General features: G+C 38.0%; 1 protein-coding gene across 7 annotated transcripts in view; it reads right to left on the bottom strand.

Annotated features, from left to right (window-relative positions):
* Togaram1 (TOG array regulator of axonemal microtubules 1) overlaps positions 1-18,755 on the bottom strand; it is a 64,389-nt gene that overhangs the window by 5,029 nt on the left and 40,605 nt on the right. For 4 of the 7 annotated variants that reach the window (XR_015621893.1, XM_087553209.1, XM_087553210.1 and 1 more), the window contains 7 exon segments: positions 17,081-17,234; positions 13,631-13,736; positions 12,954-13,189; positions 10,098-10,256; positions 5,940-6,066; positions 4,174-4,292; positions 998-1,187 (listed from right to left, as the gene is read on the bottom strand). Coding sequence is in view for 3 of the 7 variants with exons in the window: in XM_087553209.1 (XP_087409335.1) it covers positions 998-1,187; positions 4,174-4,292; positions 5,940-6,066; positions 10,098-10,256; positions 12,954-13,189; positions 13,631-13,736; positions 17,081-17,234 (1,091 nt within the window). In the remaining 4 variants the exon portion in view is untranslated. 7 annotated transcript variants of the gene reach the window in all.

Raw genomic sequence — 18,755 nt, 5'->3', positions numbered from 1 at the left:
TGGAAGAGCAGTCAGTGCTCTTACACTGAGCCATCTCACCAGCTCCCGGCTCCTTTCTTTTTAAGAGTTTCATTTTTATTTATGTATATGTGTGCTTCTGGGTATGTGCGTGTAAACAGGTTCCCTCAGAGTTTCAGGCAGCTACAAGCTGCCAGAGTGGGAGCTGGGAAACCAACTCAGGTCCTTTGAAAGAGCAAACACTCTGAACTGCAGAGCTATCTTTCCAGATATGACATATGACCATTTTCATATTTTTTTCTATTTCATTTTAGTTGCCACAGCATGTCAAATCCTATGTGATCCATAACTGACATCAAACTTACGTTTAACACTTTTAAATAACATATATAAAGCTCCATGGTTTTGGATAATTTGCTATACTATTTTTTTTTAATTTTTTTTCTTTACTGGCTATAGATTACAAATGAAAAGTACTCTTGAAGGGCCATGATGCCAAAGCCAAGGACCTGAATTTGATCATTGGATCTCATATGTGAAAGAAGTGAACTACCTCTTAAAGCTGTCCTCTGAATTCCATGTATGGGTAGGTATGACTCATGTACATACACATGTGTACACACACACACACACACACACACACACACACACACCACAATGCTTAACAAAGTTAACTTTGAGGTTTTTTTTTTGTTTTTGTTTTTGTTTTTTTATTAACTTGAGTATTTCTTATATACATTTCAAGTGTTATTCCCTTTCCCGGTTTCCGGGCAAACATCCCCCTCCCCCCTCCCCTTCCTTATGGGTGTTCCCCTCCCAACCCTCCCCCCATTGCCGCCCTCCCCCCATAGTCTAGTTCACTGGGGGTTCAGTCTTAGCAGGACCCAGGGCTTCCCCTTCCACTGGTGCTCTTACTAGGATATTCATTGCTACCTATGGGGTCAGAGTCCAGGGTCAGTCCATGTATAGTATTTAGGTAGTGGCTTAGTCCCTGGAAGCTCTGATTGCTTGGCATTGTTGTAAACTTTGAGTTTCTTACCTTCACAATGTTGCCTACAACAAGCTCTTGATTGTTTTCAGTGTCTGATAAAAGTTGTTTAATCCCATTAATACGATCACGAAAGTCTTTTGCATTTAATAGCCCTGTTATGACTTTAATATACTCAGCACTTTCTAAGGAATTACGAGGAGCTGATTTTCTGGGGACTTCTCGAACTTCAGTTACTTCCCTAAAATGAAAGATAGTTCATTTTTACTTCCCTACAAAACCCAAAATTAAAAAATCTTTTTACAAATTCAATTTTTATTTTTAAGAACTTTTGTAGCCCACCTGTGTTGGGAACTCCAATGATATACTAGAAAGACTCATAAAATCAACATAGTTTTACTAATGGCTGAGACTTATAAACACAGATACCAATCAAATCTGCAGAGGGAAGGCACATAGATCTAAGACTAAAGAAAACCAGACACAAGTTTTGTTGTTGTTTTGTTTGTTTTGCTTTGTTTTGCTGAGACAGAATCCCCTACATAGCTCCTTGTTGGCTTGGAAATTACAGACAAGATTGGTCTCAAATTCACAGAGATCTACTTTGGCTCTGCCTCTCCAGTATTGGGATTAAAAAATGTGTGCTACCATGTCTGGCTAGACGCAAGCTTTTAAGGAACCTGTCACAGCAGCACTGCTTAGAACATGTGAGATATATTCTAACAAGAAGATTATTAAAGATAAAGACTCTTCCCTGGATTTTCATTGTGTCTGCCTAGGATGTGACAAAATTACAGACTCCCTGAAGGAAAATAGCTCCTCTATATGTTCTTATATGTTCAGACAATCTATGCACAATAAACAAGCTTAAAAATCAGAGAATAGTGTATATATGCATTGTACGTACACACACACATCTACCAAAAGGAAAGAAGTATCTTTTAATACTGCTGGCCACTGTTGTGGTTTGCCCTGAAGCTATCTGTATTTTGATGCTAATTCCACTGCCCCAAGGACAGCTGCCTAGTCAGTACTCAGGACTCAGGTGATTTCACCAGAACCACCTCTCCATTGAATTTGTAAAGTACAGGTGAGGGACAGGTACAGGATAGAAGGATGCCTGACACTGGAGAAGGAAGGAAGGATGGGTGGGAGAGAAGTTTGAAGGAAGAGGAGGAGACTAGACAGAGACAGGAGACGGAGAGAGGGGAGAAGCCGTGGCAGGACAAGATGGCAGGTGATGTTAAGATTCTGCTCTGTGTATTTACAGGTTGTTATTAATGTTCTCAAGGGATGGATAGTACCGGGCTTTGTATGTTTAAGTGGGCAATTATATCTTACCTATTGGGTCTAAGATTATTGTGTTGTGTGTTCTTTTATGTGAGGGTTTGAGTGTAAGAAAGTGTGCAGCTGGGATGTGTTTCCGCCAAGATATCTAGCAGATATCTTGGGCCCCATGGTGTGGACCCAGCAGGGTAAAAGACCAACCATATTTTTTTTTTTTATTTTTATATTTATACAACAACAGGCCACTTACAGCACTGAAGCTGGCACTCTATTTTCTAATGCTAGTAAAAGATTAACTTTGCAGGCAAATTAAGAAAAGCATTTTGTCCCAATCAATTTACTTATTTTTTTGTTTTGTTTTGTTTTGTTTTATTTGAGACAGGGTCTTTCTACATTATCACTGGCTATCTTCCACTTCAAAAGGAACCTCCTGCCTCTACCTTCCTACCCAGTGCTGGGATGAAAAATGTATACCATCAAACCTGGCCAAGATCAGCAGTTTTAAACTGGATGAGATAGTACATATCTTTAATCCTGGCACTCAAGAGGCAGAGACAGGTGGATCTCTGAGTTTGAGGACAGCCAGGCCTTCATAGAAAGACCCTGTCTAGAATAAACAAACAAATAAGTATATTAACAAAGGAAGACACTGGATGTCAACTCTGGTCTCTACATGTACATGCATATGTGAATGCTCTCGTGCGTGTGTGGTTATATCTTATCTAATATCTTCCTGAAGTCTTAAAGCCATATCATATAGCAACATCGAGACAGGTAAGACAATATGGTTCACTGCCAAAAGATATACTGCCCTATATCTCACCTAATAACCTCACTAACCTGCTAAGGTCAGAGAACCCTCCCTTCTCATCTGGGACATCTCCCCTCTAAAGTTTCTCATTTTTCTGTGGGTTGAGATTGGAACCTTTTATCCCAGCTTCAGTGCAGTAAGTGGCCAGCATTATTAAAAGATACTTCTTTCCTTTTGGTAGATGTGTGTGTATGTACAATGCATATATACACAATGAGTGTGAATGTAGGTCCTTGCATGCCATGGTACTCATGCAGAGTATAAACTTTCATTTGGTATTAAATATATGATATAGGAGGTCCAAGGTCATTATGGGTAGTGTCATTGGGCTGGTGGTCCTGGGTTCTATAAAAAAGCAGGGAAGCCACAAGGAGCAAGCCAGTAAGCAGCACTCTGCTATAGCTTCTATATCAGCTCCTACCTACAGGTTCCTACCCTGTTTGCACTCATGTCCTTAAGTGGAAGCTTAAGCTAAATAAACCCTTTCCTCCCAAAGTTACTTTGGTCGTAGTGTTTTATAACTAGGACACCTATGAGCCTATTCATAAACACTCTTTAAAAATAGATTAAAAATATATGAGATAGGGGCCTTTAAGACTTTATGACATGCTTAAGTAACTTAACAACCACAACTCTATCAAGCTATCATTACTACTTTGCTGGTATGAAGTTTTGAATCATAAGAATTTAAGCTTGAGGACCTGAGTTCAGTCACTGGGACTCATATAGCAAAAAACGAACTGACTCTTAGGAATTGTCTGATGACTTCCACATGCTCACTGTGGCACATGCTTCCCCTCCCAAAGACATGCACACACAAAAGATAAACAATGTAATTTAAAATTTTTTTTGAGAAACTAGGTAACAGAAAGGTCATAATGATAGTTTAAAAGATTTTTAAAATTCTATTATCAGTATATAATGATTGCTTATAGCTTAAAACTGTGTATACAATAATACTTAATAAGAACTCAACAGTATCAATTTTTTTAGTTGGCATTACAAATTAGTTATATATGCTAAAACAGTTTTGTTTAAAAATGTTCTTTCCTACCGAGATAGGCCATTAGAACATCAAGTCGAGAATAAGGGTCAGTTCTCAACAGTGTAGATGATCAGATTATGTTACCTCTCAGAAGAACTGAAAGCATCTCGAGAAACTGATGATGATCTTGTGTTCCCGACACTACCAGTATGAGATCGCCTTCCTTTTGCTGATGGGGTGTCTAGTGGTATCTCTCCCAAACCCTATAAGTAAACACAAAGTCAATGTGAGACTTCTTAAAACTAGCAGTGGAACAGAAATTTTGAAATTGACTTTTCAAAATAGCCCTGATAAAAGACAGGAACTGTTGTAAGGAGCCTGGAGAGATAGCTCAGTGGGTAAAGTACTTGTTGTGCGTTCCAGATGGCCCAACTTCAATTCCTGAAACCCACACAAAAGCTGAGTTGAGTGGAGAACCAATTCTACAAAGTTGTTCCCTAACCTCCACATGCTTACCATGATATGCTCGCAATTATGCGCGCGCACCCACACACAGAAACACACACTAAAAAAAAAAATCAAACATTTTTCTGTTTATTATACTTGAACTGAGGTGCAATATAATAAACTTCAATTTAGTCATTTCTTTGCATGCCTATTTTATTTTTGGTAAGTTCTATATGAGCAAATTCTCTAGAAAATATTAATATGTCAATATTAATAGGCAGAAAATTGGTCATATATATATATATATATATATATACATATATATATATATATATATATATATATTCCCTTATAATTGAGTCCTTAGCCCAAGGTCATTAAAAAAGTGACAGGAAGTTATGATATAAAAATTATATATTAAGCACATTAAAAATGTTTTTTTTACATTTTACATTTTTTTACATTTTACATTTTCTACAGTTATAGAAATGAACTGCTGTACTGACTATTATGTGGTCAGAATTGTAATCCAAGTCTTACAGTTCTAACATAACAAACAACAGCCTACCATATTTAAAGTTTTCTTCAATGTCCTACCATCATTTATATCATCTATTACTTGTTTTTAAGATTTACTTTAAAAATTATTGTCACTATTATTTCTTGTGTTTTTTCTATCGGTATGACTGTGCACCATATGTTTGCCTGGTCCTAGGAGTCCCGAAGAAGACAGTAGTCCTGTATATTCAAGTTACAGACAGTTGTAGGTGCTAGGAATTGAACCTGTGTCCTCTGGAAGAGTAGCCTATGCTCTTAACCACTAAGGCATCTCTCCAGCCCCAATATTTAAGTCTTAATAAGCAATAGACATTTACTCTTTAGGGCCAAATGTACATACATCTAGTGAGAGTTGCAGTGAGCACTACTTCAAAATCGGTTACATAAAAATAATCTAAAAAACAACTGTTCAATTGTTTATATTATTTACCATTAAGGGAAAAAGAAACCTTGTGCTTATTTTTACTTACTCATTTCTTTTTTTTTTTCAAATATTTTTATTTATTATGTATACAGTGTTGTGCCTGCATGTCTGCCTGCAGGCCAGAAGAGGGCACCAGATCCCATTACAAATGGTTATGAGCCACCATGTGGTTGCTGGGGATTGAACTCAGGACCTCTGGAAGAGCAGTTAGTGCTCTTAACCTCTGAGCCATCTCTCCAGCCCTACTTACTCATTTCTTAATCTATTAATTAATTAGTTACTTTATTTATTTATCTGGAGGCTTTTTTTTTTTTGAGACTAGGCATTATGTTGCCAAGGCTAAGCCAGCACTCAATATGCAGCTGAGCTGAGGATACCCTTTCTTCTGATTTTCATGTCTCTGCCTTTCAAATGCTGTGAATGCCTGGCTTATAAGCTTTGTTTTAAAAATTGTTTTACAAAACGAACTTGATTTACATACCTTTTGCCGTAAATTTTTAACGGATTCTTTAATATATGGCAAATCTTTAGATGGGATATACTTTTCAAGTAGTTTTTCAAAGTTAGGATGACCCATCATGAGGAAAAGCATCTTTCGACCATAATACCTATGGATTTGTGAGAAATACATAAATACTTTTGCATGTATTAATAAATTCCGTTTCTGTCCTGGATGTACTTTTCACAATGGATAGGGGCTATGGACAGAGAGACTGCTAAACCCTTCGGTAGGTAAGTCACTGAAACTCAGATATACTGACTGTACTAAAGAGAAAAGCATCCCCTTGCTCTCACATCTTCTCCCTTTTAAAGGCACTGCAGCTTAAATATTTCAGCCATAAGTCAGATGGAAAGTACAAGGTCTGGAAAGTCTTTGTGTGTGTGTGTGTGTGTGTGTGTGTGTGTGTGTGCATGCTTGCACAGCAGTCCATATATAAGTGCAGAATGGATAGCTAAGGGAAGTGTATCATCTCAGCATCCTCATGCATTGACCTTGCTGCTCTTCACCAGCCAAAATATCTTGCCTTTGTTAACCTTCTCTACATCCTGTCTTTCTGACTCTCTCTCTCTCCTTTCCTAACCCAACCTTACCTGGATGTCACTCTTTAAAATTCTATTCTCTATTATTTAAGATACAAATTTTAAGGAGTTCGGGATTTAGCTCAGTGGTAGAGCGCTTGCCTAGCAAGCGCAAGGCCCTGGGTTTGGTCCCCAGCTCCGAAAAAAAGAAAAGAAAAACAAACAAACAAACAAACAAACAAAAAAAAGATACAAATTTTAAAAATGAACCCAATTAAGGTTGAAATGCTACTAAAATTGTGGGATAGTCTTCAAGGTAAAGAAGCCCGATGTCAATCTAATAGCAGAACATCAGGCATCATAGTGGTGCATACTGGAGACATCTTGAGACAGAGATCTTAGTAGGACACTACCATTCCTAAAGGACAGGCCCTGCGACAAGTCAGTTACACTTGTGCCGACAAGTGTCAACACAGGAAACTGTAAGACTTAGAAGACAAGTTCTTGTGAGAACAGAAAGATCTCAGGACAGTCTGTCAACCAGATCTCCTCAGTAATGAACTGAAGAAAAGGACGTGACATCAGAGAAAAGGAACTTTCCCCACAAATAGAGTAAGGCCTCCAGCTATTCAGGAAAGTACACCCACCTACTCAACTGTAACTTAAGAACGATAACCTTGTAGTATAGACTATTAAGACAAAGGGGTCTGCCATAATGCTCAGGAATATTGGAAAGGCTGAAACAAACAAGAATTCAAACAACTGACCTAAAACCCTGAGCACCGATAAAACCCACAGACTAACTGTAAGCATTTTGTACCCTCCCAACTGCAGAGAACACAGGCTGGGTGCATAGCTCTGCGGTGCAGTCCTTCCCTAGTGTATTAGGTTCTACATTTGACCCCAGCACAAAATGGAAAAACACAAAACAAAAAAAGGGTAGACCTAGTAAAAGCTAAAGACATACCACATAATCACTAAGAATTCTTTATTTCTCTTTCTTACTAGTCAATGATTTAATCCTCCTGAACTCTTGTTTTGTTTTCTTTTGTTTTGAAGCAGAGTCCTTCTGAACAGCCCAGGTTACCCCTGAGCCTGAGGTCATCCTGCCTGCTTCAGCTTCCTGAGTTTTAGAATTACAGTACTACTATGCCTGGCTCTCCTGGATTTTTCTAAAAGTTTTTGTTGGTTTTGTTTTTCAACACAAGGTTTTCTCTGTGTAGTCGTAGATGTCCTGGAACTCGCTCTGAAGACCACACTGGCCTCAGATTCAGAGATCCTCCTGGCTGTGCCTTCTGAATGCTGGGATCAAAGGTATGCACCACCACAACTGGGCTTATGGAACTTTTTAAGTGGTTCCCCTAAGCTGCCTTACTCAAATTCCTGGAATTTGTATGAGCCATCACTTGTGGATGGGCCTCATCTAATCAAACTGTCCTTAGAAATAGAAAGTTTCAGTGGGCACTAATTGAACAGGAGGTCAGAGAGACTCTATACTGGGGGAATTCAACATGCTATTGATAACTTGAAAATGTAGGAAGAAATATGCAAATAAGTGCAAGAAAGGACTCTTGCTGCCACCTAGCAAGGGAGTGGGAAACTGGTCCTCTAATCACTTGGTGAAAGCCTTGAAGAAGTTTGGAAGTGACTTATTTTACAGGGCCTCTAGAAATAGCCTAATTCTGCCATCAACTTTATTTTAACCACGTGGAACACTAAGCAGGGGACTCAGTTGGGTCATGCTAGACTTCTCAAGTAAAGAACTGAGTAACTGATGTAGCCCTACACAGATACATTTATGCTGATTTTTTACATAACAATAGAAAGTGCATTTATTCTCAAAATTGGCTTTTGTATAAGGAATCCTACAAGATTAACTCTAGATATATGAATAACAGATATCTTTGTCTTAAAAGGTCAAAACATTTTAGATTTTTTAACTTTCCTGAACAAGGGATGCTCTTTCCACTTTTTAAATTAACTTTAAACAACACCTCCTCCAAAAAACAAACCAAAAAACCCAAAACAAACAAACAAAAAAAAATGAATAAAAAAAACAAAGTCTCTTTAGTTCTGGCTGACCTGGAATTTACTGTCTAGACTAGGCTGACCACTAGAGATCCATCTGCTTCTGCCATCTGAGTGCCTGGATTAAAAGTACTCATCACTACTTCCTAAACACAACTTCCCCATGCTTAGACTGGTTACAATGTTAATCCTTCTAAAACTTACAAAACCGGCCAACAAAGACTACAGAAGGGCAATAGTGATATAGAAAAGGAAATTAACCTAGATTTCTGACTAAATAAAAAATTTCTGCCAATGTTGCAATACAATTCTTGAGCACTATATATGAAGCAGCATATTTTGTAATTAAAATTAAAGTGATTAACCTTAAGGTGATTTGTTTAATAAAGAGTTAACAACCTATAGCAGGGCAGGAGAACACCCAGGGGAAGACAGGAACTCTGGGTAAGAGTCAGACTTTTGAGATTCCCAGCCAGACTCGGAGGAAATTGGACATAAGAAACTGAAGAGAAGGGCTGGAGAGATGGCTCAGCGGTTAAGAGCACCTGACTATTCTTCCAGAGGTCATGAGTTCAATTCCCAGCAACCACATGGTGGCTCACAACCATCTGTAAAAAGATCTGATGCCCTCTTCTGGTGTATCTGAAGACAGCTACAGTGTACTTATATATAATAAATGAATAAGTCTTTAAAAAAAAAAAAAGAAAGAAAGAAACTGAAGAGAGGTAAGGGGCCACGTAGCAGAACACAGATTAAAATCAACATGTTACTGTAAAAGTTTAGAGCTAGTTGGGAACAAGCCTAAGCTAGGGTCTAAAGCATTCATATTAAGAAAAGGTCTCCGTGTCATTATTTGCAAGCTGATGCCTCAGAGACAGTCTGGCAGCATGCCACCACTATAGGTATCATGCTATAAATATTATCTTGCCTTCTTTTGCTGATTACTATTAACCTTCCTAGACTGGTTCAAGTAATAGTCACCAGAAATTCATAAAATATTCTAAGTATAAATACATTATTTTATGTTGCTACTATGTTGACATGTGTACCTCTTTCTTTGATTTTTATCTAATTTCTTTAAACACACAATTTTTCTTAAAATTTATTATGTGACTTTTGCCCAAAATAAAATTCTGCTTCTTTTCTGCTCATTCCAGTCTTGGGTCATTCAATGACTCAAAATCTTACTAAAAATTATGAAGTGGCATCTGTAAATTTGGAGAACGCACCATGTGTTTGTTCAAATTGGCAAATAAGACGATCTCCTAGTATCAATCATTTCTCCATTCAGAAAAACTTTTTTTTTTGTTTTTGTTTTTTAAGTCTCCACTTTCTAAAGCCTTATTTCTAAATCTTTAGAGCCAGCAAGATGACTCTGTGGGTAAAGGCACTGGTCTTCAAGCCAGTTTATGATTAACCCCAAGAACCCGTACATGGCAGAAGGAGACTTAGCAAACTGCTCTTACTTCCACATGCACACCATGACATGTGTGTCCCATGGCACACTGTGTCCCCCTGCTCCCACACACAAAATGAATAAATGTAAATTTTTAATAAAAAAAAGACTTAGAAAATATTACCAGTTATTCACCTGGTTTCTTGTGAGCTGTCTTGAGCAAACTTGGCAGCAGCAGGCAATAAACGTTCAGCCATATCCTTTGCTCCCGATGAAATTCGCTCTGGTTCCATACATTCTACTACATCTGCCAAGTGCTGGGCTGTACATCTTCTTACTGCAATATGCAGATGGCTACAAGAAAACATGACCAAGGAAAACTAAGTTGAGGCACGAACTATTTTCCAAGAGTATTCACGGTAAACAAAATTAATTTGTTAAAAATTTAACAACTCAATAATATTATTAAAAGATTACAATGACAAACGGTTCACATTATCTATCCGAAAGAAGATACACCAAAAATGTCAATACTTTTTCTACTTATTAAGATTTGCTTTACTGCCTATATTGTGATCAATTTTAGAGGTTCTATGGGATGCTGCAAAAAACGTGTATTCCAAAGCTGTGAGATTGCATATCCTGCAGACAGCTATTAAATCCAATTGGTCTGTATTATTAGTGTGTGTGGGAATGTGAGTGTGGAAGCACACATGTCAATGTGCATATGTGGAGGGTAGAAGACAACTTTGGGAGTCGGCTTTCTTCTCCACCATAGGCTCTGGGACAGAACTCAAGTAGTCAAGACAGGCAGCAGAGACCGTTACTTACTGAGCTATCTCATCCTCCACTCAAGCTTAGCACTCAGGTTTCTCTTTGATTTTTAGTTTCGCTGACCTATCAAAAGACTTGCTAGGATAATAAAGTCACACACTAGTACTGCATCAAGATCTTTCCGATCTTTCATTCTTCTTAGTGTTTCTTTTATGAAGTTAGGAGTCTCAACATTAACTACATTTCTAATTATTATAGCTTCTTGATAACTGTTCCCTTCATTAATATGTATTCTGACTAGTTTTGGTTTGAACTCTATTAGGTATCAAAACAGCTACATTTGTTTATGGCTTCCATTTGCTTCAAAGGTTGACATCCATGTTTTGACTCTCAGTTGGTATGTCTTCCAGTGAGGTGTGCTTGCTATAAACAGATGGATTTGGATTTTAATCTCATCAGCTGCATGAAACTTTTATTTTTATCATTTACTTTGAGGCAGGTTTCCACTATATAGCTCTGATTAGTCAGTACTGTTAGGCAGGTCATGCTAATTTCTAACAGTCATCTGCCTCCTTCTGCCGCCCAAGGGCTGGGATGAAAGGAAGCAGCACACCCAGAATGATCCATATGTTATTGATGGGTTGGGCCCATTTGTTTTTAAGGCTATTATGGAGAGGCTGGGAACTGGCAATTCTGTGAACTAGTTCTGGTTGGTTGGACTAGTGTTAGTTCTCTCTTTTCCCTATTCTTTTTTTTTTTTTTTTTTTTTAACTTGAGTATTTCTTATATACATTTCAAGTGTTATTCCCTTTCCCGGTTTCCGGGCAAACATCCCCCTCCCCCCTCCCCTTCCTTATGGGTGTTCCCCTCCCAACCCTCCCCCCATTGCCGCCCTCCCCCCATAGTCTAGTTCACTGGGGGTTCAGTCTTAGCAGGACCCAGGGCTTCCCCTTCCACTGGTGCTCTTACTAGGATATTCATTGCTACCTATGGGGTCAGAGTCCAGGGTCAGTCCATGTATAGTATTTAGGTAGTGGCTTAGTCCCTGGAAGCTCTGGTTGCTTGACATTGTTGTACTTTTGGGGTCTCGAGCCCCTTCAAGCTCTTCCAGTTCTTTCTCTGATTCCTTCAACGGGGGACCTATTCTCAGTTCAGTGGTTTTCTGCTGGCATTCGCCTCTGTATTTGCTGTATTCTGGCTGTGTTCTTTTCCCTATTCTTATCAGGGTTTGCTTACTGTCTGTCCTAGGAATGGACGGTTTTCTCATGCTCACTCTTCCTCTCATGAAATGTATTCTTTCCTGTGCTCATGTGAGTGACTTTCTTTTAAGTGTACAGTGTTCCTTGAGTGTTTTCTTCAGTATTGTTTTGGTTATCATTAATTGCCATGGTTTGTGCATTAGGTTGAAAGGTCCCCATTTCCCCATCAGATTTAAAAGAGGCAGTTTTATCATATATCTTGGTTTGTAGTTATTTACTTTTATACCTTAAACTATATCATTCCATGTTTTCCAGGCTTTGAGCTGTGAGACATTTGATGTTATTCTGAGGTGCCTGTCTTTATAGGTTGGCTGGAAAGATTTTTTTTTTTGGTTGTTGCTGTTGAAGTCTTTTTTTTTAAGTGTGTGTACGTACATCTGCGTACATGTGTGTGGATAAGTATGCTACGGTATGAGCGTGGCGGTCAGAGGACAAGTCGTACGAATTGTTTGCATCTTGCAGTATGTAAATCCTGGGGACCAACCAAAGTCATCAAGCATGGTGGCAGGCAGCTTTGCCAGCTGAGCCCTCTTACCAGACCCTTCATCATAGCTTTTAATATTGTTTCTCTGCTTTGCATTTTTGACAATGTTTTTATTAGCATTTGCTAATTAATACATAATAGATTTCATTATGACTTTTTACATCTTGACTATGATTTGCCATGGAAAAGTTCTTTTCTGGTCAAGTCTATGTGCAGTTATAAATGCCTTTATGTTTAGAGTTGCATTTCCATGCCAGCCTCAAAAACAGCTTCTAGACTATTATCTTACTCTGAAGTCACCACATACCTAGAACTAAAGAACATGACAGACAATAGTTAAGTTTTATTTAGTTTCATATCTTTGAATATATGTGATCTTATTAGAAAAACAATATTATCGTTCTTTTCATGCTGAACACAGTATTGTTATCATGTAGAGAGTATTTGTGCAAAATTTGCTTTTATCCTCACTATACACAGAATCACAATTTAATCTGTGGCTTGAGGATATTTTCAGATTATTTTGAACATTACCTTTGTCCTCCATTGATGAGAGAAATGACTGCACGTGCAGGAGTTACATTATTAACCATAGCTTTCAATGCCTTGTCAACGTCTTCCCTTATGAATGTATTCGATTCTCCAGCCTTGTGCAACAAAGCTCTGACTGCAGTATCTAGTTCTTGATCCATGCTCTTTTTCAGGTATGTAAAAAGATCACCTAAGCACACCACAGCAGCACGGGACACTCCAGAGCGTAAATTTTTCACCTAAAAAACCATTATGAAACAGGACGTTTCACCACATGTTATTAGAAACTCAGCAATATCACTCTGGAATGTGTATTAAGCATTAAAATATCATAAGATTACATGGTTTCTTGTTTAGCTAAGGTCTCTCTCTATAGTCCTGGTTGTCCTGAAACTCACTATGTAGACCATGATGCCCTTAAACTCACAAAGATCAGCCTGTATTTGCCTCCCTGCTGCTGGGATTACAGGCATGCACCACCATGCCTGTTCATAATTATGTGCTGTTATATATCCTAAAAATCAATATCAAATATTACATATTAAATATGCTCTACATTATATATAAGTACACTCAAATCATGTAAGACAGAGTTGTCTAAACAATATGACTATTGAGTTAAGTGTGGTATGTTAACTCCTAATTAATTAAACAATCCTCAACTTATCATAAAACATTACCTCTTGAACTACTGCAAAGGTTGTTTCATGTAATTTTGTGTTCAAAAGGTCAGAGTGAAAAGCAGCTAAGCATCGGACAAAATTCAGCCCCTCCATCTTCTTCTCCCTATGGACATAAAAATAATAAAATCATCTTGAAATGGGATTTAATTAGAATAGAACTTCCAATGTCTTTTCTTTCTTTTCTAATTTTTTTGGGGGGAGGTGAGGAAATTATTTTCTTATTTATTATTTCTTTACTTGTTATTTAGTAATCCCCAAAATCTCCCTATAAAAATTTAACAGTAAAGCCCACCATGACAGTCAAGGTAAGTTATTATTTCTCTCAGTAAAAGTACCATCTTCTTTCTGGAGAGTAGGAGACAAATAACATAACGAGTTAAGAAAAGCAGTAAGAGGACAAGGAAGGCAAAAGCGATTTGTTAGCTCACTGGTGAGGAAATGACTCAGGACATTAGAACCAACAGTGATTTCTATAGTTTGTATTTTTATCTTTCATTTTTCAGACTTAAGGGGTCTGACGAAGGGTAGATACTAACAAAGGGAGGTTGGGACTCAGCTGTCATTTAGGTGTAACATATTTGATCGTTTTCATTTCTATGTATGAAGAATGTGAAGTATGAAACAACTAACAATTTAATTAAAGATACTGCTGGTGTCCATCATGTGTGCACTATGTATGAGTATGGCGCATACCATGGAATGTATGTGGAGGTCAAAGGACTACCAGTGAAGTTCTCTCTACCATGGCTTCTTGGATCCAACTCAGGCTGTCAGGTTTACAGTGCTAGCAATTTTACCTGCTGAGCCATCTCCCCAGCCTAATTTGTTGTTTACTGTTGTTGGTGGTGGTGGTCTCATTCTAGTCCTGCCTGGCATGTGCACATGTATTATTTGTGTGTAGGCACATATGGATATAAGTGGAAAAGCCAGAGATCAACACTGGGTATCTTCCTCAATTACTCTCTACTTTATCCAAACAGGATCTCCCACTTGATCCCAGAGTTTGCCAATTCAGTTATCTAGCTAGTCAGTTTGGTCTAAGGGTCTCATGTATCTGATGATTTCTGAGCAATGGAATTGCTGGTGGGCATCTGGTTCTCATTTTTCAAGGCAGGTATTTTATCCACAGAACCATTTCTTCACTCTATATTTTCAGTGTTTTTATTGTTTACTTTTTATATTCAGATTTATTACTCTTTTCTTCTACCATGTCTAGTCATCAATTAATCCCATTCAGTATATCTGTCATCTCAAAAAGTAAATAAAATAGTTATAATTATAGTTGTTTGTTAAATTTGTGTGTTATTTTCATATTAATTAAAATTGTTTTATATCTTTTTAGACCTATATTTTCCTTTTGTTTTGTTTTTGTTGTTGTTGTTGTTGTTGCTGTTGGGTTTTTTTGTTTTTTGTTTTTTTTTCCAAGCTTTACATCCCTAAGGCTCAGGGAGCACTGTGGAAGAGGGAGGGAAAAAAAAAACCTGTATGAGTCAGAGGATCAAGAGGTTTGCTGAGCAATTGTGTCTCACAGGACAGGTCAGGAGCTATACCCAGAAAGTATCACTGACATGACTACCTAACCATGAGCTAGAGAAGGACAGTAAGGATAGATAAGAATAGATATGTGGAAGGTCGCAGGCTCCCAACACGTCTAGAAATCAGCTCAAGCTGAACTACAGTTATCCTCCTTTACCTACAGGATTTGTCTCCCTGGGCTTTCTCACTATGCTGTCTCTTGCTGTCTTCACTAGTCTCTCCACTCTTCCACTTCCCAAGCCCTGGCTATGTCTAGTCTGCTTTCTTTCCACTCTGCCCTGGGCTCTTTCAGAGGCTTCTGGATCTTTACTCTCTCTTACCTACAATAAGAACCCTCCCCAAATGTAGTGACCATGTCAGCAGTTGATTTACTGTACCCCCATGCAAACACTAAAGTGGATGGGGAAAAGCCCATGGAGTCCAGAAGAGGATATCAGATCTCATGTAGCTTAGTTATAGATGACTGTGAGTCACCCTATATATACTTGGAATCATAACCAAGGCCTCTGCAATTGCAACAAGCATTCTAATCACTGAGTCATCTCTCCAGCCATAGACAGTTTTAAATTCATATGTTCTATTGTCTTGTTTGTGGGGAGTTTTTTGAGGAGGAATGAGGAAAGACATGGTATTATATAACCCATGCTGCCTCAAACTCATTATGCAATACAGTCTGACTTTGAACTCCCAACCTACCTGCTGCCACTTCCCAGTTGCTCTGATTATAAGTGTATACCATCTCAGCACTCTAATATACAACAGTATAGTGACAATTCAATAGAGATATCTGCCATCTAAAATATATACACACTAGTGATTTACAAAAAATAGTTGCCAAAGAAAGATGGTCCCTGCTATCAGAGGACTGAATTCCACAGTACTCCTCAAACAGAGTAGAAGAATCAGAAAGCACAACAGCAGAAAAAGAACCAACAGGCTAATCTTTCTAAGGCAAAATGAATTTACCAAGAAGACAACAACAACAACAACAAAACAACAAATATAGTGGAGATTTAACAAAATAGTGACTAGGGTTTTAGTGAAATGAGTCCTAATTGAAAGACAACTAAAGAAGGTTAATAAATGAACAGGAGGGCTGGAGAGATGGCTCAGTTGTTAAAGGCTAGCCTCATAACCAAAAATGTAAGAAATGAACAGGAGGTAAAACTGTAGAGACAACAGTCTTTTTTTGAGAGCATTCCATTTGAAGGGGGGGAGGCAGAAATGGGCAAATGCATTACTGAGATTTTAAACTAGAAGCCATACATTATAACACACGGTATTTTTTTAGTACTGGGGATCAATCCAAGGGCCCGGCACTTGGCTAGCATTGTGTGTTCAGTGAATAACGCCTCAAGCTCAACAGCATACTTTGATGTTGATGGACACAGTCTGGAAGAGGAGGAATGATGATAAGGATTAAAAATGGACTCAAGATATTTGAGGGAATCCAGGAGAACATGAGAAAAAAAAATGCCACCAGATGCTCCAGCTGAAACCTTACCAAGTGTTTACAGAATTTGGGATTATTTTCCCCCAAGACAGGGTTTCTCTGTCTTGACATGCCCCAGCAGTCCTAGAACTCACTCTTTAGACCTGGCTGACCTGGAACTCAGCAATCCAGATGTTTCTGCCTTCTAAGTGCTGGAATTAAAATCCTGATGGTGTAGTTGTTTCTAAAATTGCTTGTTATACATTATATTCAACTTAATTATGAGATGAACAGTCCAAAACCAAAGGTTTTACATAACATAATGGAGCTAAAATATGCCCTTATGACATATAAGTTAAAACATAATTGCTAATATATCTGGGCCAGAGGTAACTATATTAATAAAGTCAAAAGACTCAGATGCCTAAGATAATCTTCAATGACACTATGAACAGAATTAGGAAGGGTTGCTAACTTACCAGTCCTCATCAGCTAACAGCCGTAAGGCTTCTGTAAGTGCTATTTCTGGTTTAGAAAATGGCCGTAATTCTAATGAATCCATTATCTCTGGACTGTGAGTGACAGAAGACATTCTTTCTTTATATTGTGGAATGACTCCAGGAGATGGTTCATCTAAAACAAAACATTTACATAAAGGAAGTAAGCATATTAAACTATAGGTGCTATATGAGTATTTTCTTAAATAACCTAATAGCATAAGTTTACTGTTAGACAAAAACATTGCAATAAGTCTACATCACATGTACTTAGAAGTGTATCTTTTATATTAATTTTTCCATACAAAATAATAGCTGTATAAAGTACAGATCTAAGTTACAAGAAAACGTTGAAATACACCAGTTAGACTATTTGGGTGAGCAAGACTGTTTGAAAAAGTAAAACTGACACTGAGCAATGGAGTTGCAACCCTAACAACATACTGAGTGTATACACATTCAAAATTATTAATATATTCAATAAAATAAAAATGTTTCTAACACTGCTGAGCCACAAGCAGACCTAGGGTTTTTGTTGTTGTCATTGTCATTGGATTTGATTTTTTTTTTCAAAGATTTATTCATTTATTATATATAAGTACATTGTAGCTGTCTTCAGATACACCAGAAGAGGGCATCAGATCCCATTACAGATGGTTGTGAGCCACCATGTGGTTGCTGGGAATTGAACTCAGGACCTCTGGAAGAGCAGTCAGTGCTCTTTTTTTTTTTTTTTTTTTGGTTCTTTTTTTCGGAGCTGGGGACCGAACCCAGGGCCTTGCGCTTCCTAGGTAAGCGCTCTACCACTGAGCTAAATCCCCAGCCCCGCAGTCAGTGCTCTTAACCTCTGAACCATCTGTCCAGCCCTGGATTTGATTTTTAAGGACACATCTTGATACCAATCATGCTTGATCCATTATTTACTCTACACAGTGAACTCATTAAAGCAGCTCTTCCCAGAAAGAGAATTTCCACATCTCTTCAATGATTCTGAAGCCACACCATGCATCTGCACCACACTGTGACTGTGAGTAGCCTTTTCCAGATCTACTCCAGCTTCTGTCCCCATCCCAGTACAAAAACCATCTCTTGTTGGTGGTGATTTTTGGCCTTAGACTTTGCTCTTAGGAGTTTGTCACTTTATCACTCAGATGGATGCAGGCTAAAAGCACAAAAGCAGTTTGGCTGAGGCTGAGACAGCTAAAAACTATAAGAACAAAAGGAGAGGAGTAGACAACAGGAAATAGTAAAACTCGGCAGAAAACCATCAAATAGAAACATAAAGAATAATACAAAGAATCAACAAAACAAAAGCTGATTCTTTGAGAAAAATCAACAAGACAGATAAACCCCTAGCCAAACTAACTACAGGGCCCAGAAACAGTATCCAAATTAACAAAATCAGAAATGAAAAGGGAGACATAAAAACAGAAACTGAGTTAACTAAAAAAAAGAATCAGACGCTTCTACAAAAGCCTATACTCAACAAAACTGGGAAATCTATATGAAACAGATGATTTTCTAGATGGACTCCAGATACCAAAGTTAAATCAGGATCAGATAAACCATCTAAACAGTCCCATAAAACCTAAAGAAATAGAACAAGTCAGGAAAAACCTCTCAACTGAAAAAAAGGCAGGGGCCAGATGAAATTAGT

This window comes from Rattus norvegicus, chromosome 6, assembly GCF_021556685.1.
Source record: "Rattus norvegicus strain SHRSP/BbbUtx chromosome 6, alternate assembly SHRSP_T2T, whole genome shotgun sequence".
NCBI classification, from domain to species: Eukaryota; Metazoa; Chordata; class Mammalia; order Rodentia; family Muridae; genus Rattus; species Rattus norvegicus.
Note: the sequence above shows the minus strand (reverse complement) of the source record. Positions and strands in the feature narration are given on the sequence as shown.